This window comes from Macroventuria anomochaeta, assembly GCF_010093625.1.
Source record: "Macroventuria anomochaeta strain CBS 525.71 unplaced genomic scaffold BU25scaffold_51, whole genome shotgun sequence".
Lineage (NCBI taxonomy): Eukaryota > Fungi > Ascomycota > Dothideomycetes > Pleosporales > Didymellaceae > Macroventuria > Macroventuria anomochaeta.
In genome coordinates, this window is record NW_022985412.1 from 40,348 (window position 1) to 62,979 (window position 22,632).

General features: G+C 51.4%; 12 protein-coding genes across 12 annotated transcripts; 6 read left to right on the forward strand and 6 right to left on the reverse strand.

Annotated features, from left to right (window-relative positions):
* The first annotated feature begins 243 nt into the window (after positions 1-243).
* BU25DRAFT_415779 (alpha/beta-hydrolase) lies at positions 244-2,379 on the forward strand. The gene is made up of 3 exons (XM_033707612.1): positions 244-442; positions 491-1,456; positions 1,509-2,379. Exons 1-3 carry the CDS (start codon positions 296-298, stop codon positions 2,220-2,222), a joined length of 1,827 nt encoding a protein of 608 aa, XP_033555954.1. The 5' UTR covers positions 244-295; the 3' UTR covers positions 2,223-2,379.
* Positions 2,361-3,293, reverse strand: BU25DRAFT_415780 (uncharacterized protein). Its single transcript, XM_033707613.1, has one exon. It carries the CDS (start codon positions 3,028-3,030, stop codon positions 2,653-2,655), a length of 378 nt encoding a protein of 125 aa, XP_033555955.1. The 5' UTR covers positions 3,031-3,293; the 3' UTR covers positions 2,361-2,652.
* Positions 3,294-5,799: 2,506 nt separating this feature from the next.
* BU25DRAFT_415781 (uncharacterized protein) lies at positions 5,800-7,813 on the forward strand. The gene has a single exon (XM_033707614.1). The coding sequence runs from the start codon at positions 5,953-5,955 to the stop codon at positions 7,735-7,737; it is 1,785 nt and encodes a 594-aa protein (XP_033555956.1). The 5' UTR covers positions 5,800-5,952; the 3' UTR covers positions 7,738-7,813.
* Positions 7,814-8,558: 745 nt separating this feature from the next.
* BU25DRAFT_415782 (MFS general substrate transporter) lies at positions 8,559-10,450 on the forward strand. Its single transcript, XM_033707615.1, has 2 exons — positions 8,559-8,993; positions 9,044-10,450. The coding sequence occupies exons 1-2, from the start codon at positions 8,742-8,744 to the stop codon at positions 10,379-10,381; spliced, it is 1,590 nt and encodes a 529-aa protein (XP_033555957.1). The 5' UTR covers positions 8,559-8,741; the 3' UTR covers positions 10,382-10,450.
* A 1,078-nt stretch (positions 10,451-11,528) lies between these two features.
* BU25DRAFT_353757 (uncharacterized protein) lies at positions 11,529-12,245 on the reverse strand (the record flags this gene model as incomplete). Its single annotated transcript, XM_033703473.1, has 1 exon — positions 11,529-12,245. The coding sequence occupies one exon, from the start codon at positions 12,243-12,245 to the stop codon at positions 11,529-11,531; it is 717 nt and encodes a 238-aa protein (XP_033555958.1).
* A 224-nt stretch (positions 12,246-12,469) lies between these two features.
* Positions 12,470-14,044, reverse strand: BU25DRAFT_415783 (24-dehydrocholesterol reductase-like protein precursor). Its single transcript, XM_033707616.1, has one exon. It carries the CDS (start codon positions 13,998-14,000, stop codon positions 12,474-12,476), a length of 1,527 nt encoding a protein of 508 aa, XP_033555959.1. The 5' UTR covers positions 14,001-14,044; the 3' UTR covers positions 12,470-12,473.
* Positions 14,045-14,587: 543 nt separating this feature from the next.
* Positions 14,588-16,928, forward strand: BU25DRAFT_415784 (glycoside hydrolase family 20 protein). The gene has a single exon (XM_033707617.1). It carries the CDS (start codon positions 14,610-14,612, stop codon positions 16,905-16,907), a length of 2,298 nt encoding a protein of 765 aa, XP_033555960.1. The 5' UTR covers positions 14,588-14,609; the 3' UTR covers positions 16,908-16,928.
* A 60-nt stretch (positions 16,929-16,988) lies between these two features.
* On the reverse strand, positions 16,989-17,694 carry BU25DRAFT_230592 (uncharacterized protein). Its single transcript, XM_033701412.1, has 2 exons — positions 17,262-17,694; positions 16,989-17,211 (listed from the first exon to the last, which is right to left on the reverse strand). The coding sequence occupies exons 1-2, from the start codon at positions 17,474-17,476 to the stop codon at positions 17,070-17,072; spliced, it is 357 nt and encodes a 118-aa protein (XP_033555961.1). The 5' UTR covers positions 17,477-17,694; the 3' UTR covers positions 16,989-17,069.
* A 153-nt stretch (positions 17,695-17,847) lies between these two features.
* Positions 17,848-18,641, forward strand: BU25DRAFT_495487 (uncharacterized protein; the record flags this gene model as incomplete). The annotated part of the gene is made up of 3 exons (XM_033711857.1): positions 17,848-18,370; positions 18,457-18,579; positions 18,629-18,641. The coding sequence occupies exons 1-3, from the start codon at positions 17,913-17,915 to the stop codon at positions 18,639-18,641; spliced, it is 594 nt and encodes a 197-aa protein (XP_033555962.1). The 5' UTR covers positions 17,848-17,912.
* Positions 18,642-18,985: 344 nt separating this feature from the next.
* Positions 18,986-20,110, reverse strand: BU25DRAFT_353621 (Clavaminate synthase-like protein; the record flags this gene model as incomplete). Its single annotated transcript, XM_033703465.1, has 3 exons — positions 18,986-19,347; positions 19,396-20,011; positions 20,057-20,110. 3 exons carry the CDS (start codon positions 20,108-20,110, stop codon positions 18,986-18,988), a joined length of 1,032 nt encoding a protein of 343 aa, XP_033555963.1.
* Positions 20,111-21,267: 1,157 nt separating this feature from the next.
* BU25DRAFT_426193 (uncharacterized protein) lies at positions 21,268-21,882 on the reverse strand (the record flags this gene model as incomplete). Its single annotated transcript, XM_033708405.1, has 3 exons — positions 21,268-21,279; positions 21,325-21,472; positions 21,605-21,882. The coding sequence occupies 3 exons, from the start codon at positions 21,880-21,882 to the stop codon at positions 21,268-21,270; spliced, it is 438 nt and encodes a 145-aa protein (XP_033555964.1).
* A 365-nt stretch (positions 21,883-22,247) lies between these two features.
* BU25DRAFT_230614 (uncharacterized protein) lies at positions 22,248-22,632 on the forward strand (the record flags this gene model as incomplete). The annotated part of the gene is made up of 1 exon (XM_033701413.1): positions 22,248-22,632. A coding segment is annotated over exon 1 (292 nt), but the record flags the coding sequence as incomplete, so codon positions are not given.

The following is a 22,632-nucleotide window of genomic DNA, read 5'->3' on the forward strand; positions in this document are numbered from 1 at the left end:
GCTTTTCCAACTAGCCTCCCGCTCTTTCACGCCTCTAGTCGAAGCTTGCATGATTATCCGGTATTGGACCATGTACAGGGCCAGTAACATGCTTCGAACCGTCGTGTATCGCACGCAAACACCTTGTCGCTGCGTTTATCCAGCCACGCTCCCGCGCTCAAGCAACGACGACATGCCTTTGGCACGAAGAAGCTTAAATATGGCGGCGGAAGGCGTTGTTTGACATCCAGCCTCTTCATTCATATTCAATAGGTCCAACGTTACTAATATAGACCTATCTGCTTAGAAATCCAAAATGCCGATGAACATGTTTATTCTGCGATCCCTCGTAGCCCTGAGCCCCTTCGCACTTGCCGCATCGGCGGCCTTCCCTCCGAAACCAGAACATGTTACGATCGTACAGTCAACGAAGTTTCCTGGTGTGTCGATCTCCTACAAGAAGGTAGGTCGTACCAAAGTGTACTATTGAAGCAGTACTAATGACCCTCAGACTAGCATATGCGAGACAACTGAAGGTGTCACAGGCTACAGTGGCTTTGTGAACCTCCCGATTGACCTAGCGAAGAATCGCAATTACGAGAGCCACATATACTTCTGGTTCTTCCAGGCTCGACACGACGCAGAGAATGCTCCGCTCTCCATCTGGCTCCAGGGAGGCCCTGGGGTACCATCGAGCCAGGCTGCTGTTGGCGAGAACGGTCCTTGCATCGTCCTTGAAGACTCTAAGACAACAAAGCTTAATCCGTGGTCATGGAACGACAAAGTGAACATGGTATACATCGATCAGCCACTGCAAGTCGGATACTCATATGACAGATTGGTCAACGGAACACTTGACGTGGTTTCGTCTCCCTTTGCGTACAAGCCAGCGAACTTCTCTCAGACCGGCGTACCAGAGACAAACCTCACCTTCTTGACCGGAACGTTCCCATCTCAGAACTTCTGCAGCACTCCAAATACAACGGTAGCAGCTGCGCCATTCATCTATGACTTCATGCAAACTTGGATGCAGGAATTCCCCGGATACAAGTCGAAGGACAACCGCTTCAGCATCTGGGGCGAATCTTACGCGGGCCACTACAACCCCATCTACGCGGACTACTTCGAACAGCAAAACAGCCTTATCGCTGGAGGAAGTCTCAAAGGTTCTGCAATAGAGCTTCATATCGATACCATTGGTCTCGTCAATGCCTGTATCGACATCGATACACAGATCGACTACTACCCGGAGTTTGCTTACAACAACACCTACGGCTTGCAGTTCATCAATGAGACGCAGTACGAGTCGGCTCTTGCAGCCTCACCACAGTGCAAAAACCTCACGGCAGAGTGCAGAACATTGGCAGAAGCGAAGGACCCCAGAGGCTTGGGAAATCAACCAGATGTCAACAAAGCTTGTCTTGATGCTTTCTTGTACTGTTTCTCGAACCTACACGATGACTTCGACAAGTCAGGCGTGAGTGAAACCCCCCCGATCCTGATCCAGGTGTTTGTTGACAACATCACAGCAGAACAAGTTCGACATCGCCGCACCCAACCTTCCTGAGACTCTCCCTCCCAAGTGGGCTGCCGGCTACCTGAACGACGCCGATATTCAACAAGCTCTCGGTGTACCACTCAACTGGACTGGCCTGTCATTTCCAGTCGCAGTCGGCTTCAACGCAACAGGCGACTTCGTCCTTGGGAACGGGCTCAAGAAACTCAGCAACCTCCTTGAGAAGGGCGTCAAAGTATCGCTTGTGTACGGTGATCGCGACTACCAGTGCAACTGGCTCGGTGGTGAAGCCATCGGTCTTGCGCTAGGGTCTGCCGACTTCAAAAAGGCGGGATACGCAGACATTCAGACAAATTCGTCGAATGTGGGTGGTTTTGTGCGACAGCATGGCAACTTGTCATTTGCGCGAGTCTTTCAAGCGGGTCATGAGGTGCCGTACTATCAGCCCGAGACTGCATACCAGATCTTCAACCGTGTCATGTTCAATAAGGATGTCCCTACTGGTGAGGTAGCTGCTGCCGACTACTCCAGCTGCGGATCGAGCTCGGCATGGACTGAGTCGGTGCTGCATTTGGACGAGGAGCCTGCGAAGTGCTACCTTTGGGATGTCTTCGAGACGTGTACGGAGGCGGAAAAGGTTATTCTGAGGAGTGTGAATGCGATTGTGAAGGACTTCATCTTGGTGGGGGAGGTTGGCGGGAACGGTACTAATAGCTTTGGTGCGTAGTTCTTGTAGGCACGATGACAAAGTAATGCCGCATATCTCTTCTTCAAGCTCCGGCACAAGACCAGGGCATCTAAGAGGAGGCTCACAAGCGAGAATTGTACGAAATTCACGTGCCAGGTAACCAGGAACCCCGAAGTGGTCATCGAACGCTCGACGTGAATTGTGGGTGGACCGAAAGCTTCAAGGCTCCATATGACCTTGGGTCATTCCCAAAATAAGATCGAACTCTTCGCAGACACTTCACGAAAATAGGCAACAGCATTGACCTGAAGACTGTGAACTATGGGCGAGCTGGTCGAGATTGTCTGCGCCCGGTGGACGTAGGGAGAATCTCAGTTCGCTCAGTCCAGGCTCAGCCGCCATGTAAGAAGGGCGTGCAAAGAAACCCGGTATCAAATTGTCCTGGTAGTCTGAAATCTCGATGCCATCCTTATGAAAAGGGCGTGCGCGGAGGACATAGGGGTCGGGTGGAGCTCGAAAGTCGCAGCTCACGAAGAAGTTCGAATGAAGGAGGGAAGGAAGAAGGGCATCGGCCGTATTGATTATAAACGACTATCGAGCATATGCTGACCGAAAGTACCGACGCAGCGGAGGGCTGGAGGTGGTAAGTGAAAGTAAACGTCTGGAACAACCGTCCGGAGGCAGTCACCGAGCAGCGTAAATATGTCTTCCCTTCTTCAAGGCCAGGCACAGTGACTAAAGTATCGACGATAAGGTCTAGGCGCCAGTAGAACCTACGAGTGAAACTGGCCGGTTGCAAATGATGATACTTACGAGTAGCCGCACCCAAAAGGCCGCGCCTAACCATTCGCAATCGCACTCACGGTCAACACAAGGCTGATGGTAGCGAATCGTCGTGAGAAGTGAACTTTCGGTGTTGTCATGATCTGATTCGGTCTTGTGCAGGAAATAAGTGACTGTTGGATTCTGAGATGGACGTCTGGCCCCGTAGGGTCACCAGAACGAGCAGTGCCCCGGATGCAATGTTGAATTGTTCTGCGTGTCGAAAAAAGGTGGATGATGATGAAGATGAAAGAGAAGAAAGTAGGAATCACACAAACGGGCAAAAACAGCAGTCAGCAAGCGTGGGATTATGTGATCAGGTGGATAGGTGGCACAGCTCGGCATTGTCGGCAACGATTGCTACAGTCGGAGGACAAAAGTCTTGTCGCCCGATGCACTTGGACCACCACAACTACTTTTGAGTGAATGTTCACACACTATTATCTCAACAACCACACGGTGAAATTTGAATCTGATTAAAGCGCTGGATTGCGCATGATCTCAATATTTAGTCTGATACCCCTGTGCACGCATACAGGCACTGAGTCGTCGTGGCATTGAGTAGATAAGCTTCTTGATCAGAGTATCAGGTATGGCCCACCACGCCTCTCTTAACCCTTCACAAAAGCAATCCCACTCCTCCTGGGTATCCCCGAGTGTATCAAATTCAGGGTGAAGCTCATGGAGCTTCCGTTTGAGAGCCCACCACATGTGCTCGATTGGATTGAGGTCAGGTGAGTATGGTGGGAAATCCATAGTCCATACCCCATGAGTCTCTAACCAAATCCTTGTCTTTTTGGCCTTGTGGATAGGTGCGTTATCGTGCATGAATATATCCATAGGGTTATAGTGAGGTTGGAGTCCATCACTGAGAGTTGAGATGTATGAGTCGGCAGTATAGCCTCTGCGTTGTGAGGTAGTATCCCGTTCCATGATGACCAGAGGACTACGCCTAACCCTACCCCCCCTAGTCACCCATATGCTTGCCCACACCATCTGCTGCCTAGCACGAGAAGACTCCTTCTCTGTCACCTTATTGTGATCATATTTCTCATCTGGGTACTGAAAACTCCACTCCTGGTTGGCACCAGAACCTCTTGCAACGCTGCACTCATCACTGAACTTCACTACTACCCGCTTCCAGTTGAGATGTGAGTGCTCACGTGCAAACCTGAGCCTGAGTAGAGCTGTGGCCCGGTTGATCTTAGGCCTCCGCTTTGATCTGAAGTTGCGTAGGTCTAGTGAGAAGAGCGTGCGATAGACTGTCTTCTTAGAGACTAGAGGGTGTAGGTTGCTGTCAGGCCACAGGCCAGCCTCCTCTAGTAGTGTACGGTATTGGATTTTGGGAGATCTTCTGGCAATGCGAAGGAGGAGACGACGCTGGCGACGCGTTAGACTAGCTGGGCGACCACTGCGAGGTCTGCTGGCGTTGGTGTTGAGCTCGTTGTAACGTGAGACGGTTCTCTGGATTGTCCGACGCGAGCAGCAGAGAGTCTTAGCAACTTCATTGGTCTGCGCACCATTCTCTAGAGCAGTAATAGCAAAATCGCGTTGACGCTCTGATAATTCACCACCAGGCAATCGATCGGCAGAAATCTTAGCACCAAAAGCTCTCATATTGGGTGTGTAGATGGGGTGGGAAGTTGGGTTGTTGCTGATGCAATCACGGTGTTGGGGTGAGGCCTGTGCTCATGCGACCAAACTTTAGTCTTAGTACTGTAGAATGAAAGTGAAGGTGGCTCAAAGGACACAACTTGAGACAATCACGAAACCGTTCTGAACTGCCACGTGCACAAAGATTAGCTTCTCTCATTGTTTGCGCGTTTTTTGCACATCATAGCGGATTTTCTTTCCCAACAATCGACTAACCATGACGGTTTCAAATCCCGCCCTCAAAGCTGCCGACGACACATTAGAGCCTCCACTTTCAGTCAGCAACGATAGTGCAGATGATTCGACTTCCGCTACCCCGCAGCAACTGGAAGAACTTCTTCAACTGTCGCCGCCGGACGTATTGACGCAGCTTCCGGACCACGTTTGGTATCTTGAAGAAACGGTAAGACAAAGGAGCGCCGAAGTCGCAAAGTTGAAAGCACAGCGCAATACCTACAAAAGCCTTCTCAAGCCTAAGGACAAAATCATAGAGAGGAAAGAGTGCAACATAAATATCAGAGATTGATTAGCATAGTGAAGCAGTACAGAAGAGTATGGGGCATCTGGCTGGGCTGTACAAAGCATTCTATGAAAGCCCCATGCACCAGGACGGTGGTAGTAACGGGTCAGTTGATGCTCCTGACATGCGCACGATGATTGTGACTGACTGGACACAGATCTTCGCTTTCGCTCACTCGACGCGCAGGGAACAGTTCAACGATGAATCGAAGCTTCGAGGATGTCCAGTGCGTATCAGACATATGTGGACTTCGTGGGTGTGCTACAGACACAAGGCAGGTAGAACGTATGTTTGCTTTCAGGCAAGATGAAGTTGATCAGAGATGAGATGAGATGAGAGGTAATGTGGGGCTGTGGGTGACCTCATCAAATGAGGCTTAGTGCTCTTGGCATAAACGCGAAAGGCACGCGTCTCCACGCCTCAAAGACGACATTCACCCTCCCCAACGCTGTGACGGCCCGTATTATCTGTTGCTCCTATACACATTGCTGCATGATGACGACACGCATCTTAGAGCTTTTGATGTAAATTCCACGGATGACCGCGGACATGGGGAACTCTTGCCGAAGCGTCCCGTAACCGCACTAACTCGACGATGACGATCATCGTTCCAAGTTGAGCGATTTTGTCACCCATCAACGTGCATCTCTACTCCAACATCTACATTTCGGTATCACTATTCGCAATAGCTGGACTCATGGTATAGGCTTTATCCAAGCCCTACATATCATACACCAAATCGTGACGGTCGCGTGCGACAAACACTTAACTACCATGGTAGACGCCACCCCAAAGAAAAGCGGCTTCCGTGCCATGTTTGGAATGCGATCAAGTACCCCAAAAGAGCCATGGACACGTAAGAAGCTGTCAAAGAAAGGGTCACGGATGGATATGTCGCGAAATGCTGGTTCCACCATTACAGCGGATCCACGGCGTCAGGACTCTGGCAGCTTCTCCAGTCAGCACAGTGGAGAACGGGCCAGGCGACATGCGACCTCGCCAACATATGAGGATACCACAGGCTACCCGCCACACGTCTTTCGTGACGACCCATACACGGCAATCAGGTCTGGATCAAGTGCCATTCCGGTGTATCTGCAATCAGATGCCGAATATCGCCGTAACTCAGAGGGATTACAACAATATGCTGCTCCTTTGTACCAAACAACTACTACCAACTCTGCGAGGACGGGCTCGCTGCCACAGATTTACCACGAACGCGCGGAGAACAAGCACCAGAGATTACCATCCCGACCTCCCCCTACGAAACTAAGCAAGGCTCATCGAGCGCCAACTCGCCAGGATGACATCCTTGACAAGGACACTGGTGAGCGCAAAGACCTTACTGACATGATGCACGCCTTCACATATAATGAGGCTCTCGACTCTGTTGACGAAGTAAACCCCCATGTCAAAGAAGTCTTCTATGACCCCACCAAACCTGATGGAATAGCTATGTTAGGCGGGGTATCTCCCGAAATCTGGCTGCATGTAGCGGAGTATCTGTCGCCGTTGGATGTTGCTCATCTTTCGTCGACATGCCGCACTATGTTCACTCGCCTGGGTCGCCAACCGTACAAATTGCTATTGGACCCTGTCAACCGCCCTGATCGCCTCAATTTCCTACTTGCGATGGACCACAAGCTACCCCGCCATCTGTTCTGCTTCCCTTGCGCCCAATGGCATCTTCGGATACAGCCAGGATTCGAGACACTCAAGCCTCACAATGTGCTCAACCCATTGTTCGAGTGCCCCAACTTCACAAACAATCTTCTTCCGCCTCCGAGGATCCGCATCAGCGAGGGTCGCACGTTGCCGTTTGCTTTTGTGCAATTAGCAAGGCGACACTGGGCATTTGGGCCTGAGTACGGCGTTTCACATCAATCACTCGCACGCCGCTGGAAGGACCCATACTCTCCCTGGTCGCATGAGAGCAAGTACCACGTCACCGACAAAGGTCACGTCCTGATGCGCATCAAGTCACAAGCGTACGTCGAAGGCGGCATGACAATAGCGGCCAAGCGCATGCTACTGTTCAGCAGAGACGATTACACACCATATTTCAGTGTATGCAGTCATTGGAAGAACGGCGTGCTTACATCGGTACCGAAATGCGCGCTTGATCACATCCCAGTTGCGGAGGTGAATATGGTGAACGGAATCAAAGACCGCCTGGCTCCCAAGAAGGCTGTTGGCAATGTGCCTACCTGCCAGAAATGCAGACCTATGCGCCGCTGTCCGGAGTGCCCTACGGAATATTTATTCGAGCTGAAGATGGTAGAAGATAAGACTGTGAAGAGCAATGGAGCGGAGCGGTTCAAGCAGGCTCTTGTGGTGACAAGATGGAGCGACGTTGGACCTGGAAGAAGTCCTGTCGACAGGGAGTGGGCAGCTATCACCGGCGAGAACGAAGAGTACGACAGCTTCCAGGAGATTGGCAGAAGAGCTATCAGTGGTGTGTTCGAAAGTGCTTTCACTGACACGACACCTGGTCAGAGGATTGTAACAATGAACCCTAAGAAGGTCAAGGCAAATGAGATCGGAGGTGACTGGTACTAGGCGATTCAGCCAAGACTTCAGTCCGGCTCGTATTCTACGACTTGTGGAAGCTCTGTAGCAATACAAACGACTTCACTATCCCCCACGTGCGAATTGCCAGTGCGCCATCTGAAGGTGTCTGCGGCTAGCTCTAAGACATTGCAACACGAAGCCTTGCTTGCGACGTCCAACGTAACTACTGAGAGACGAGGCAGCTTCTGAAGCACTAAAACAGGTCTGAATTGCTCAAATGCGAGCAAGAGGCTGGTCTAGTCATGTGATCATCTGTTCAATAGCACCCATCACAAACAGCGGCCAATCGAACGAGGATCCTGCAACAATGTGTACAGTCCGTTTGTATTAGTGCTCTCTACCAACGCTCCGAGAGCGGTGACTACCACGGAAAACCTTGATCGGTCCGAAGCTGCGAAGTTGCTGTTGCCAAGTGCTGGTCGGAGCTAGGATCAGATAAGATGATCCGATAAAAACTCTTCCGCTCAATTTACCACCGATACACTAGACTGCTTTCGATCAGCTCCGACTACATGTTGATTGATTGATTGATTGGTTTAACGTCCTATGTGAGTCTGAGACTACAGAGGACAAGAGGAGCTACTGCTTCTCTAGTAATGCAAGGGTTTAGTTATAGGAGGTTGAGTTCTATGAAAGCACAAGGGATGGTGAGGGCTTTTGCCCTCTCCGACTACATGTTACATGTTAGCAAGAGCTAGATGCCGCGGAAAAGAACGGTTGATATGACAACGCACTTGTAGAAACCACACCTCGACAGCTGCGCTAAGCTCACTCCAGCCTAGTACACGAGACAAGCCACGCGTGAGATGTGGATCATACACAATGATGTCGGGTGTTTGTGGACCGGATGTTGCTTTTGCGACTCAAGGAACACGAGCAAGACGCTATGGCACCCACACATAAGACAAAAGCATGTCCATCATCTTATCTGATCCCCATCTCTGCCTTTCATCAATTGCCTTCCGACGTCGTTGTCCAAGACCAACCTCAACATGCGTCTCTCTATGGAGCGCGCTCACGACAATGGCTCAGTCGAGAGTCAACATCAGACTTCGATCTCAGCTGAGAAAGGGCCGGATGTGGCTGTCGCCAGTAGCGGGTCATCAGTCAGGAGCGAGGGAGGCCGAAGTACACTCGTACCAGTCAAGATGAAGCTCATCTCTATCTTGCTGGTTACGGCTATTGGCTTCGGTTCTCACTGGAGCAGCGGAGTGACTGGTGCGATGAAAAGTACGCTGAAGAAGGTACGCGAATACGACAATGCGAAGTCGCCGAACGGAACTGACAGAAGTAGCAATTGCACATCAATAACGCTCAGTATGCAGTCCTGGAAGCATCTGAGGACTTCATAAAGACAACCTTGATTCTGGTCAGTGGTATTGTCACTGACAGGATCGGTGGTGCCAGTGCTATGCTTTGGGGCAACGCCATTTTCAGTGTGGGTGCGATCTTTATTGCTGCAGCCACCACCGTACGCTCATACAAGTTCATGGTCTTCGGTGTCATCGTTCAGGCCTTAGGTGACATTGCTACTCAAGTCGCCCAGTACAAAGTCTTCAGTTCCTGGTTCGCTCCTTCCGACGGCTTTGCATCAACCTTGGGTCTTGAACTCGGCATTGGTAAGATTGGCTCTTTCGTCGGGAAGGCTACGGCCAACGTCATCGCGAAGAAAACTGGCGACTTCAGCTGGGTGTATTGGACCGCTGTGTTCATGAATCTTTTCACCAATGTCGTTACCCTGGTGTTCTGGTTCTTCATCAAATGGTGCAACAAGACGTACTCTGGTATGGTCGACCCGGCGACTGGCGAGAAGCTTACAGAAAACAACAAAAAGTTCGAGTTCGGCAAGCTGCTGCGTCTGCCTTGGACATTCTGGGGTGTCGTATGCTTCTCGCTCTTCGAGACCAGTACAGCCAACATCTACAACCAGAACGCCACTGAGCTGGCCGAGCAGCGTTTCAAGATTGACGCAGTCACTGCAGGATGGTACTCAGCCATGTCGCAGTACCTTGGTTTCTTCCTCGTGCCGCTCATCGGCGTCTTCATTGATCTACTCGGCAACCGAATCACGCTCATAGTCGTCTGCGGAGTAGGCATGCTGCTGTCTATGTGTCTGGCCGCTTGGGGCCCTACAATCGGCGGCACCGCTGCTTCATTCGGTATCTATGCAGTCGCAACATCTTTCGGACCCACTGTCATCATCGACTCCATTCGCACAACGATGTGGTACCAAGAAGTCTTCGGTTCGGGCTACGCAGTCAAGATTGCAGTCAACAACAGCATGTCCGTCTTTGTTCGCATCATTACAGGTGTCATTCAAGATCGCGACAACAATTCGTACGATAACGTCGTCAAGGGCTACGTCTTCCTTGCTGCAGGGTCAGCCGTTGTTGGTACCGCGCTGCTTGCGGCCAGCTACTGGACTGTGGATCTAAGACTGCTGCAGTGGACTAAGAAGCAGCGCATGGCAAAGGGCGAGACAATCAATGATCGCAGGGTACAGTTTGAGAATGGCGAGGCTGGCACGAGGAACAGGAAGATCAGTTTGACTTTGTTCGTTGTTCTCATTTTATTTATCCTGGGCGCTTGGGCAGCGTACTTCTGGGGTATTGCCACTGGCAACAATAGCTGATCGATCGAGCCACAAGTATATTTAGGACATGTCCTTCCAGGCCTGGATGCAAAGATTGATTGCACGACCTTTCCCAGTAAATTAATTCCAGCTTTTGAATACCTCCTAGCGGCTCCAGCAGTCCGCTTATGTCCGTTTCCAGTATCCATCTATCTATGCCTTTCGTGCCAATCTTGCCCACGCTCGCGTTACCTCTGCATTCGCAATCCGGGTGCCAGCTTCCTCTTCAAGCTGGAGTGGCTATCGCCCCTCTGCTCCTCCAGCCGTCTCGACTCCAACCGTTCTGGCTTCTGAACACGAGGCCCGCGACCATCAGCTGGCAGCTGAACGACTCGTTCGCAGCTCGTGCCAATGCCTTCGAGCCGCTCTCCATAATTTCCCATGCGAACACTTCAAAGTTCTGAGCGTTGAAGAGGTTCTCGGACTCGGTCATGGCTGTGAGCATTCGTCGGATAATATTCTCGGTGACGCTACTGGGGCTGTATAGACCGACAGTAACGATGAATGGCTTTTTGGGCCAGACAGTGGATTGCATGGCCACCTCGTACTCAGTCTGGCACCTGCCGAGCGCATAGTAGAGTGCCAAGTGATAGCCCATCTTGATAACATGGGAACTCTGCTGTCCGAAAAGGGCGTTGATCTCGCGTAGAACATGTTGAAATAGCTTGACAAGCAAGGTCGCAATGCAGTCGCCGCGGTCGCTTCCTTGTCATAGATGATGTCGACGAGAGCGCTGAGCTTCTTCGCGTCCGTGCCGACGACATGAGGATGTAACATATGGCCGAGACCGCAGTCTCGTCGCCGATCTGACCGGGAGAGCTGCGATCAGCCGTGTCGTGCCGTACTTGAAAACCTCCGGGCTAGAGGCGTCCGTGGTGATTTTCGCGATTTCGACCTTCATGGCAATGTTTGTATGCGTATTAAAGAAGAGTGGAAGATCGAGGAGGTCCTCAAAAGAAAAGCAGGTGAAGGGCAGCAGCTGACTTAGTACAAGCTAGGCACGAGCGTTTCTTACTTCACCTTCACCTGAAACGCCTGAGAACCTCCTGGATGGTCATTCTAGGCCTGAAGTCATTCTCAAATCTTTAAATCCATCGAACAGTACTGAGCCTTCAATGCTGTCAACTCATCCATACACACCACGCAGTTACGAAGTTTTGATAGTCTCTGAACCCCACCCCAGCTCCCTCAGTCTCATCAACCCAAACACAGCCATGACCGAAACATTTCCTCTGTCTTTCACACGCTCCTGTAGAAGCTGCAGCTTCTCGCCAAAGCTATTAACAACATCCAGCGCTTGAGTATCCAAAACCGGCCCAGCACTGCTGATGATCTCAAAGAGCAGATCGAGGTTATCCCCACCGAACAATCTGCTCGATTCGACCATTCCCGAGAGTATGTGCAGCATAATACCAGGAGTTAATCTACCGATGCTGTCCTCAGTTCGACAGAGTTGTGCTAGGAAGAGGGTCAAGCCAGAACTCCATGTATCTGCTGCCATCATCGACCTGAATTGTGCTTGTAAAACCTTCATCAGATGATGCTGTACGAGCAGTGGACCTCTTATAGGCAAACTTGGGTGCGAGAAGTATGAATCGATGGAAGTTGCGATCATATCGTACACTGCGACAGCAGCATCCCCCCATGCTGGGTCTCGGTAGACACGACTTTGGATGATGTCGATAACGTAGACAAGGCGATTGTAATCATAATTGAGTTGCGCAAGGATCGTTTGTACAGCTGTTGCGGTTGCAGGATCGTTAGCGTCGGTTGACAAGCTGTTGATGATGCCCGTGGTGCAGTCTTTGAAGGCGCGCAAGAAGATGTCGTTGAGATCGGTCTGATCGAAAGAAGGCTGTGCCATCGGTGCGCCAACTGTGGCCATGGAACGTCGTAGTGGTGCAGCAGATCGCGTGCGATAACAACTGACTGGCTAACGGCGCGTTGGTCAGTGGAGGGTTTGTCTGAGGTTGTTGTTGTACAGTCACGCGGGCGCCCTTCACCGTGCAGCGCGCCGACACTTGCAGCCTGGATGCTCCGCGGAGGACGTTGGATAATTTCACATTTCCTGTAATCTTACATATGTAAACGTTTACCACCACATCCACCATCTCCTCGAAGCACCTAATCGCTTCCACTTCCATATCGAGTTACGGTGGATCATGTAGTCCTTGCTCTGGATGCTCTTGTAGATACCCCAGAAACCTCCTAGCGGCCATACGTTCTTCAGTCGCATACTCCAGTCCTTCTGCACCATGTCTGTGTATTTCTGAATGTCGACATGCACCTTGTCGTGCACATCAGGGAGTCCACCAGCATTGTACTTCGTCCGCAGACCCTCGTGCCATTGGCGATCAAACTGTGACCAAAATTCGTCTTTGCTATAGTAGGTGTGCGCGTAAAGCCACTTCATACCGCCCATCTCGCCTAGCGTCTTCTCAAGTGCGCGGTTCTTGCTGAGGTACTCCTGAGGTTCTTGAGGCCCAAAGCCCCAAAGACCGATGTTAAGCATCTGTGTGTCCTTCAGCTCACCCTTAGTATGCGGGTGCATGGTCGGCTGCTCGCTCTGCTTCAGTGGGCAAAGCCAGATTGGCCAGATATTGAACTCCTTGTCGGTGTAGCCGATGAACTTCTCGGCGTTAGGGTAGGGAAGAGCCATGTCTTGTACGATGTAGCGCGTCGCAATCCCACTGGCGTGCAGGGCGCGGTACAGCATGCGTGTGTGCAAGAAGTCGTCCAAAAACCAACGGGTAAACTTGTTGAAGGGAAAGCCCATGTAGCTGAAAGCAGATCGTCCAACCCAGAAGCCACCACGATCGTATCGAAACATGTACTCGGCTAGTGGAATGTACTCAACAATGGGCTCATTAGAAGTGCGCGTGGCCTCTTCAACATGTAGATAGAACCAGGGATCCAGAGCATGAGAGAATGTTTGCGGTTTGATGTTGGGTGGGAGGTGGTCTGTCATTTCTCCAGTCACAATGGCGCCATGATCCTTGGAAAAGAGAATGCCGTCCACATAGTCGTTCTTTTCCCCTTTTGCGCCCTCGGTATACTCGCGAACTTCTTTAACAGCTTGTGCTATGCTCCTGGTTGGGTAGTAGGTCGTCTTTACGTACTTCTTCGCCTCGATGAGTCGAAGGTTGACCAGTGTGGTAACTCCCAATGTGCCCACTGCACCAGCAGCTCCACGGAACAAATCTGCGTTCTCCTTCTCCGATGCTTTGACGACTGCACCGTCTGCCATGACCATCTCAACCTCATTGATCGTCCTGTCGAAGAACCCAAACTTGAAACTACTGCTTTCGCCCGCAGTCCCTGCATAGCCTCCTCCTACAGTGATACCAGGGAACTCCATGACGACTGGCGGTACCAATCCGTGTGGCAAAGTGGCTTCGACGAGTCGATCCATGGGTACATTAGGCTCTACAAGAGCCGTACGCGTCTTTTTATCAACTTCAATGACATTTCTCAACCCACTGATGTCGACGACGCGCTTCTTGAGGTTCGGACGCGTGGAGTTGGTTGACCCATGTGATATCCGGAAAGGCTCCTTGCGTGTAAAGTAGTCTTTCACCTTGGAGGCTACTTGCGCTACGATGCGCTGATGGCGATCCATCACGGGAAACGAAACGAAACGAAAGACTCCGGCAAATGCAAGTGCGTTCTATTGATACATGATGCTGCAAACTCATGATGTTGTTCGGCACGTCTGAGCTTTTCTGCACAGACACGCTAGTCCATTCTTATTCTTAGCGTCGATATTGCCCTTTCCTGTTTGGGCGCTCTCATTTCAATACATCAAGGCCATTCACACGAAGTGTCATTTCATCTCAATCACCAAAGGCCTGTTGGCTCATGGAAGTTCATATTCCTTGATGTGCTGGATGAACAACCTGTTAAGGCATGAGAGCAAAGCCGGGACCTGAACATCAGCTGGGTCCTGAAAGCCGTGCGCGTCGCTTGCCGTCCGCCTCGCAGCCTCCACTTGCGAAGTTACGTCGATGAATTCCGGGCGAGCTTTTGATCTTATGTTCAAGTGTGCCTCGCATGTCATTGCCTAGGTTTGGGCGGATGTTACTCCGAGAACAGTGGGGCTGACATGCGGGGACGCATCGAATGATAACGGTCGTCAGCGATCCTTGGGACTGCACCGCGCGCCTAATAAGTAATACAAAGCTGCCGTGCGATTTCGCGAAGTTTCCGCCTTCCTCAGCCTTCCCTCAGCATGATAATACGGACATTCGCAGTATTTGCTGGTACTGCTGTTGCTCTGCAGCCATTACCACCAGTACAATGGACAAACACTAACACCTTATTGGATGGCTTTAGTGGATTTGGAATTCGCAATGCGTCCAAAACCATCTATATCGAAAACTCATTCGCAGATACTTCAGATACCGAAGGTCTCACTCTCATACCACCCACTGCATTCCAATTCGCGGAAACGTTCCGTCAAGACCTCTCATCCTGGACCACCGCAAATTGGACGCTTCAACGAGTCGACCAATTTCCTGAGAACGCATCTGGAATCTTGTTAGGACCATTCAGAGGACCTGATGGTGAGGTCACCTATGAAAACGGTGCTACGACTGAGGAGGGCTATGAGATCGAGATCACCAACAGTACTGTTTACATCGGCGGAAAAGGCGCCCGTGGCATGTTTTGGGGTACGAGAACGCTCATCCAACAAGCGCTGATCGCGAATGGATCTTCTTTGCCGGCAGGTCGCACAGTCGATGCGCCAGCATATGCGACACGCGGCTACATGCTCGATGCGGGTCGAAAGTGGTACACAACGGAGTTTCTCAAGGAGTTGTGCACCTATGCATCCTTCTTTAAGATCTCAGAGTTCCATTATCACAGCAGCGATAACGCACCTCTGAACAGAGGTCACAACGAGACATGGAACAAGGTCTTCTCGCACTTCTCGCTCTACCCAGAGCAGAACACGGAACTCCTGGGCATCATTGAACGGAAGAACGAGACACTCTCCCGCGCCCAATTTGAAGGCTTTCAGAGCCATTGCGCGCAACGAGGAGTGACGGTCATACCAGAGATCGAGGCACCTGGACACGCTCTTGCCATCACGAAATGGAAGCCGGAGCTCGCGCTTGCGAAGAAGGACCTCCTAAACCTGACCCACCCTGATGCAATTCCCACAGTGAAGGCCATCTGGAGCGAGTTTCTGCCCTGGTTCAAGACCAAGGAGGTGCATATCGGTGCTGATGAGTACGATTCTGAGCTTGCAGATGATTACATTAACTTTGTGAATGAGATGTCCGACTTCGTCAATTCGACGGCTGGTAAACGAATCAGAATCTGGGGCACCCACGAGCCATCAGACAACCTCACCATCTCCAAGGGTATCATCGTTCAGCACTGGCAATATGGACAATCCGATCCCATTCAACTACAGAACGATGGATACAGTCTGGTTAACTCGGAAGACTGGTGGGCGTACATGAGCTTGAAGAACGACCACACACCTATCCTTCCTGCACCGTACCCGCAATTCTACAACGCCAGCAGAACCCTGAACTTCGCAGACGTTCTTGGCTGGCAATGGGACCCATCGCTCTTCAACCGCGTCAACACAACAGAGCAGCTCGAGCCTGGAGCCAGCGGCAACAAGGGCGCGATACTCGCTGCCTGGAACGACAATGGACCTGATGCGACTACACAACTCGAAGCATACTACGCCATGCGCGAAGGCATCCCAATCATGGCAGCACGTGCCTGGGCCGGCAAACGGGGGGTGAAGATCACAACTGAGAACACAAACGCAACCATCCGATTCCTGGCATCCAACGCACCAGGGCAGAACCTCGACAGGCGACCTGTATCTTTGCGTTCCACTTCGCAGGTCAACAGGCCAGTCATCTCTTGGAACCAGCGAGATGGACAGATGGCTCAGACTTTCGGCAAAGGCTCTTTCGGTCCACCATACACACTGAGCTTGAACGTCTCATCCTCATTTGCGATCAAAGGGGCCGATACTTCATTGGCTATCAGCAAGGTCATTACGGACGCAACTACCAACTCTTCCGTCTCGACACTCGTCTTCACCACCGCAGACGGCTTCCCCTATCCCCTCCGCAACGTCTCCTACGACGACTACGACCCCGGCCACCCCGGTCGCATCTGGACGAATGTGTCAACCTCGACCCACGAACCAGTTCCCATCACGCTCCCAGTGCGACTGCGCATCGAGACGGACATCTACAATGGTAGTCGCGTATGGGTTAACGAAAAGTTCGCGGGACGATTCGAGGTTTTTGTGTTTGGTGGGCGCAATACAGTGTTCAGCTGGAGCCAGATGGCGCTTGTAGCGCCACTGGACAGTGTAGATGGTGGAGTCGACAGCTTCAAACTGGAAGATGGGGTTGGGATGTATAACGTCACGGCTGGGAATGGTAGTTATGATGCTGGGCCGCTGGAGCGGAATGGTGCGGTGAGTGGGAAGAGTATTGGCACTGCATTGCAGGTCGTTGTTGGGTTCACGATGATCTATCTGCTTGTCTAAGCATGATACCGTGTGCTGCTAAAAGAGAATAGTGTTCGTTTCTCGCATTTTTCTATCAAATGGGACTTTTGATGCACCCGTATGCAAACACTTCGCAAGCAACTGCCAGTCGGAAAATTATCGCAAACAGCTCGTTGACAGGTGCGTTCGGCCTGAAGAACATCAACTACTGAGCCCGTGAGATGGATTTGGAAATGCTGGACTGCTCACCCTTGCGCAATTTCTACATAGACTACCACGGTCGCAAGCTTTGCTTCGTGTGTAGCAATGAATGCATAGAACCGAAGGACGCTTCGGCGTACAACTGTCGTGCGGTTAGTACTGGTGCGTACTCTTGGGCGAAGCGTAACTTACTTTGCTTTAGGTTGTGGTCGTTCATCGAGAGTTTCGGTGACCTCAGCCTTGTCTGTGATCGTCTTAATGCTTTGCTTGAGTGCTTGCGCCTCCGTGTATGACTCGGCTAATTGCTTGGTTAGTTCCTTGTTGTCGGGTTTCAACGTTTGCGCATTGTTCGCGAACAAGGTCTTTTCAGCGATGAGCCGCTGATTCATGCCTTGCAGAGAGGTCATTGTGCGAGCCTTCTGGTGGGCTGCTGCCTGCAACGCATGGATAACACCCTCGAGTCTCCCTATTCTCTCGTCACAAAGCTAGCAGTCAGTGTCAGCGATGTCCACCTGAGCCTATATCGTGACATATCGTAGACGCGTCGTTGGCACTTGGAAGGCCTGATGCCAATGTGACCCTAGAAGCGCAGCAGTTGACAACGGCGACAGAAGAGCGTAGTCCTAGGTGCAAATGTAGGTACGCGCAATGAGATGGGGCAAGGCGGGCGTTCGTAGTGCAGTTGCTGGTGTCCTTTCACTTCGCAACGGCCGCCGCAACGTGGTCTGAGATGGATCTTGGTGCCCCTCCACCGCCACCACTCCTACATCTTCAATCTCTTGTCCCACTGTCCAAGCATCCTGATCTCCATCTCCAGTATCTCACATCGACACCGCAAACAAAATGGCTACTATAACTTCGCCAGTCGATGACCTAGCTGCCCTCGACGTCATCCTGGACACCGACCCTGAGACCTTATCCCGCTGGTACCAGCTCGTGCAACCCGTCGAGGGCGCTCCATTTAGTCGCTTCGCTAACACCTTTCCTGGTCTTACCGCCAAAGATGTTTTCCTTATGTCACGCAATGCTGCCACCATTGCAGCCCTACAAACCTTCGAGCACTCCGAGGCCATCAAAGTGGCGCATAAGGACATGTCCCAGTTGGCGAGGCAGCTTCAGACCGAGAAAGATAAAAGCAGGATGCTGCAAGTCAAGCTTGACGCTGCCCTTCATGCGGGTACTCAGAAGGACGTCACCATCTCGGAGCAGACCATGGAGAACCTTGAGCATGACAATCTCATCGCCGAGTACGCGGATACCATTGCTGGGAGAGATGGAGAGCTCGTCAAGAAGGGTGCTGAGTCGAGGCTAGGTAGAAGCAAATCACTGAGCTGATGGGGAAGATCAACATCCAGGATGAGCGGTCTCGTGTACTCCTGCAACTCAGGGGTTCCATTGCGTCCAAGGTCGCCGCCGATAAGGACAACCTCACTACCAATAGCAGTGCCGAAGGCGCCATCGTGTCGCCTACCCGCAAGCGTGCGCACGTCGAGGGGCGTGAGGCTGTACTGTATGTCATCAGCAACGGACCGTGGCATGCCGTGATTGACCTCTTGCAGTGAGATTGCTTAGGTTGATCTGGGTATTGAGCAGTCTGGAGCCCTCGACACAAAGTATTAGAACTGTATCGTTTGTTTGAAACTACTCGAAGCAAGCAAGTGCAGCTGTCGCAAGGCCTTAGGTGTTGAGTGACGGCTTGAAGGACTCCAGCGTCGAAAGGCTGAGCTCATTAAGAGTGTCGAGGACGAATGTAGTCTCCTTCTACGCATGTCAATGCCGTTACATCCTTGGGATGGATATGTAGGCTCCTGTGAAGCGCATTGTTCGTAACAGGGACAAATTGTTAACATGGAGGCTGATTTCGCTGGGGGCTGGCAGGCCTCATCCAGAATGTAATTCTTGTATACCACTGGCGTTCAGTACGTCGCCGTCAATCTCCCAATAATGTACTCTCCACTTTGCACATCCTGGTACTTTCTCCCTGCTTCCTCATATGTCCCTGGTATTGCCTTGATCATGCGCTCGTAGTTGGGGTTGCAGAAATATGCTATCGAGTATCGTGGTGGGTAGCTGTCCTTGCCATCATCCTCAGGTTGGGATGGTGGCTCGACGACACGGTGTTTTGTCGACTTGATGGTGTCGTTGGACCATTGCGCAAGCAGATCGCCTGCGTTGACGACAATCGTGCCTTCGATGGGTTTGGCATCGACAAACGTGCCTTTGGGGGAGCGAACTTGTAGACCACCACGCTTGTCTTGGAAGAGTAGAGTAATGGAGCCTGAATTGAATGAGCACGTTCTCGGTTTGGTCATACTAAGAAACCTACCGTAATCACTGTGCTCACCAGCACGCACCTGCAGCTGTCCATCATTCCTCTTGAAGACCGACTTGGACACACCAGGGTAGTGCAGCAAGCGCAATGTGTTGTCTCCAGCGTCCGTGAACCTATCAAACCAGCTCTCCTCAATACCCATGCCCAGTGCAATGGCTTGCATGACCTGCATGTGCAGACCCTTACACGTCTCGAAGAAGCTCAGCATCTCCTGCTTGAATTCCTTCGCTGCCTCATCTCCGCTGGGCCACATGTTTGGTGTCTCTGGCTGATCGTCTCGCCCAATCTCCAGCGACTCCTTAAGATCTGGCACTGTCTTGCGCAACTCCTCCTCTGTTCCAGTCTCGTCTAACGGGACGAGCTTCTCGCGTCCTTGAGCCACATACCCGCGATTTGCTGCTGCCGAGTACCATGCCATGGCATCCTTCTGTTCCTGCGGCCGCGCGAAGAACTTGGAGCTGTGTGAGAAGGCATTCGAGACGGTCGAGGGCGATATGCCGTGGTTCTTGAGGTAGATGAAGCCAGTGTTCTGAAAGCCTTCGAGGACGGCTTGGGCGGTGGCCTTCTTGGCTGCAGCGTCTCCCGAGAGGAAGGAGCCAAAGTCGATGAGCTGCCAAGGTTAGAGAAAACAAAAGTATAAGGCATTTACGCATACTGGAATGATAAGGTCATCCTGTGCAACTGCCTGGCTAGAGTTGATGTCCGCCATGCTGGGCTGCTGGTGTCGCGTGCAATCGAGGCGTACTCCAGGGATTATATGAGGTGCAAGCAACGAAGACAGGGATGTTTAGGGTGTAAGATACGAGCAGGCATTGTTCAGACTAGTATCATCCGATGCATGCGCCGTTGGCGGAGCTGCCCGCTGCCACTTTGCCATGGAGAGATGCGCGGAGGTGACAAGGAGGGGTTGGAAGCCAGAGAGGGAAGGTGCAGACGAGGGCGCGATAAGGCCATGGTGGGAATGGTGGGGCACGAACTCAACACCAAGACATCATCGTGAACAATACCTCCAACCTGATTGCGCGGCAGCGCGTTTGCCGCTTGCTAAAATGACCAAGACGCCCCTACTTCTGTAACTACACTCGCTGCAAGTCTCTCATTGCGGGCCTGACGCGTCACGTACGCGCCTAAATGTGTAGCACATCATATACCAAGACTCAGAGTTCGCCTACAGTGCTACATCATAGCATGGGCGCTGGTAGCAATGAGCGTCTATCGCGACTGTAATGCGTTTCGCCAGCGCAGCAAAGGCTCGCGCGAAGCCACACAGCTCCCAATCTGCCTTGATACTGGAAACCTCATCACAAATTTGTCGCCACCATTGATCATGCTGCAACGGCTTGAATCGAGCGAATAGGCTCTTACAATCTCTGCAGTCGCTTGCGTGCACACAACTGCGTTGCCATTCCTCCAAATCAGTAATCTGATCACGTACAAACCAACTTGAGCAGCGCTTGCTGAGTTTGTAATGTCAATATGACTTTTTGCAACGGGCAAAAAAGAGGTGGTAAGCAGATTCACGGCAGATGATCTTGCTCATAAGCAGCAGCGCAGAGTTTTGGCCGATCATGATGTTGCTGTTCGCAATTCATCTGAATTGCTTGCTTCGTCGCGCGATTCGGTACATCAGAACACCATCGTTCCACCCTATCACTTCAGCTCAGTCTCAGCATGTCAACCCCATTCATTCAAGTTGGCGTGGATGGAAAAACTTATCGCTTCAATCCTTACATGCAAAAGTGGGAACTTCATTTGATGCATAGACCTCTGGTCCTCTTCATTGTGCAGACTGTCAATTCCGTATGAGTGGAAAATGTGATGAGTTGCGCAATCGCAAGCATATGAGTGAAGCAGTAGCTGGACTTGTTAGCACATGATCTATATTACGTTTTCCTGCCTTCATTTGCAGGCTTCGATACTTACATAAACGTCAACACTAGCGTTTGCCGAGGTTCCGGAACGCTCGATGAAGGAAGTCGCATTGATTCGAATACCATTGAGAGACGATGGGTTGACAATATTGCTATTAGCGTAACGGTCTGAAAGAAGTCGCCTGCGTCTCGCATGCTTTCTATCATTGTGATCAAGGTCAACCATGTAAAATGGAGTTACGTACATCGACTTTTCCGATTGTAGAGAACATGGTCCTACACAACGGCTGGGTCAGACTTGCACACAGCATTGACTTTTGAGAGCCTCTTACCTTAGGCCAAACACTGTGAGGAGATCGTAGAACTCCGTCTCATCAAATCCGCTCCCTTGTGAGCCGTAGATCTTTTTGAGCGCATCGTACGATGTGAAGCAGACTTCGCCAGGAGCAATCCGGACAACTGGACCGTATTTGAGATGAAGAGAATTTAATATATAGAGACCTTGACCATAGAGTTCATTCGCGATAAGCGGAGAGACACAAAATTTGTGGCTATTGGGCCAGAAATTGACGATAGAGGAGAGCGTGCACATCGCCAAATGTAGAGGCATGTCAGCACCGCGAGTGCGACTGCTACAGACAAAGAGTTGAAAGTCATTGTTGATTATACGATTGGGCTTTTCGTCTAGTGATCGATAATGGTGCAGCAGGCAGTCGAGGAAAGACTATTATTTATAGGGCGACTGCGCGTGATGAGGCGTAAAATCCGACACATCGTGAAGACAAACATCGGCTGCAGCATGGCAGAGATTTCCCCCTAGGATGCAGCTATCTAGAAAGTTGTCTTCTAATTCCAGGTGTAACCGGACACTTATACGTTAACAAGCCGCTGTAGTTCCTAATGTTAAGTATAGGCGCGACACGCAGTCCGCGCGTACCGTGATCGCTTTCTGCCAAATGCGGTCAGCGACGCCGATACCGTGTCTGTGCGCGCAACGCGCATGTTCTCGCAACGCGCGCCTTGGCTGCTCAACCTCACTATTTGCAACCACAATAGCTCAACGCCACAATGCCGGTGAAGGATGCCCTTGCAGAGGCAGGTGCAGCAGGTCAGGTTGAAGGACTTTCATATACAAAGTTAGCTAAAAAACATGGTGTAGTGCGCTCAACGTTGACGCGTCAACTGAAGGGCAAAAGCGCGTCAAAAAAAGACCAGGCGCTCAAACAACGACTACTCCACCCACACGACGAGGCAGAGGTTCTACAGTACATCAGAGAGCTCACTGAGAGACACCTAATGCCTACAAGGCAGATGATTATTAATTTTGTGACTCCTCTCTGTGCCTGGGAGCCATCACAGA

Coding starts and splice junctions, on each gene's coding strand:
- BU25DRAFT_230592 (XM_033701412.1), bottom strand. CDS start 17,476: ATGACCTCTCTGCAAGGCATGAATCAGCGGCTCATCGCTGAAAAGACC. Junction 17,212..17,261: donor CGACCACAACCTAAAGCAAA/GTAAGTTACGCT, acceptor ACCGCACGACAG/TTGTACGCCGAAGCGTCCTT.
- BU25DRAFT_415784 (XM_033707617.1), top strand. CDS start 14,610: ATGATAATACGGACATTCGCAGTATTTGCTGGTACTGCTGTTGCTCTG.
- BU25DRAFT_415782 (XM_033707615.1), top strand. CDS start 8,742: ATGCGTCTCTCTATGGAGCGCGCTCACGACAATGGCTCAGTCGAGAGT. Junction 8,994..9,043: donor TGAAAAGTACGCTGAAGAAG/GTACGCGAATAC, acceptor TGACAGAAGTAG/CAATTGCACATCAATAACGC.
- BU25DRAFT_415780 (XM_033707613.1), bottom strand. CDS start 3,030: ATGGTTAGGCGCGGCCTTTTGGGTGCGGCTACTCGTAAGTATCATCAT.
- BU25DRAFT_415779 (XM_033707612.1), top strand. CDS start 296: ATGCCGATGAACATGTTTATTCTGCGATCCCTCGTAGCCCTGAGCCCC. Junction 443..490: donor TGTCGATCTCCTACAAGAAG/GTAGGTCGTACC, acceptor AATGACCCTCAG/ACTAGCATATGCGAGACAAC. Junction 1,457..1,508: donor ATGACTTCGACAAGTCAGGC/GTGAGTGAAACC, acceptor ACAACATCACAG/CAGAACAAGTTCGACATCGC.
- BU25DRAFT_415781 (XM_033707614.1), top strand. CDS start 5,953: ATGGTAGACGCCACCCCAAAGAAAAGCGGCTTCCGTGCCATGTTTGGA.
- BU25DRAFT_415783 (XM_033707616.1), bottom strand. CDS start 14,000: ATGGATCGCCATCAGCGCATCGTAGCGCAAGTAGCCTCCAAGGTGAAA.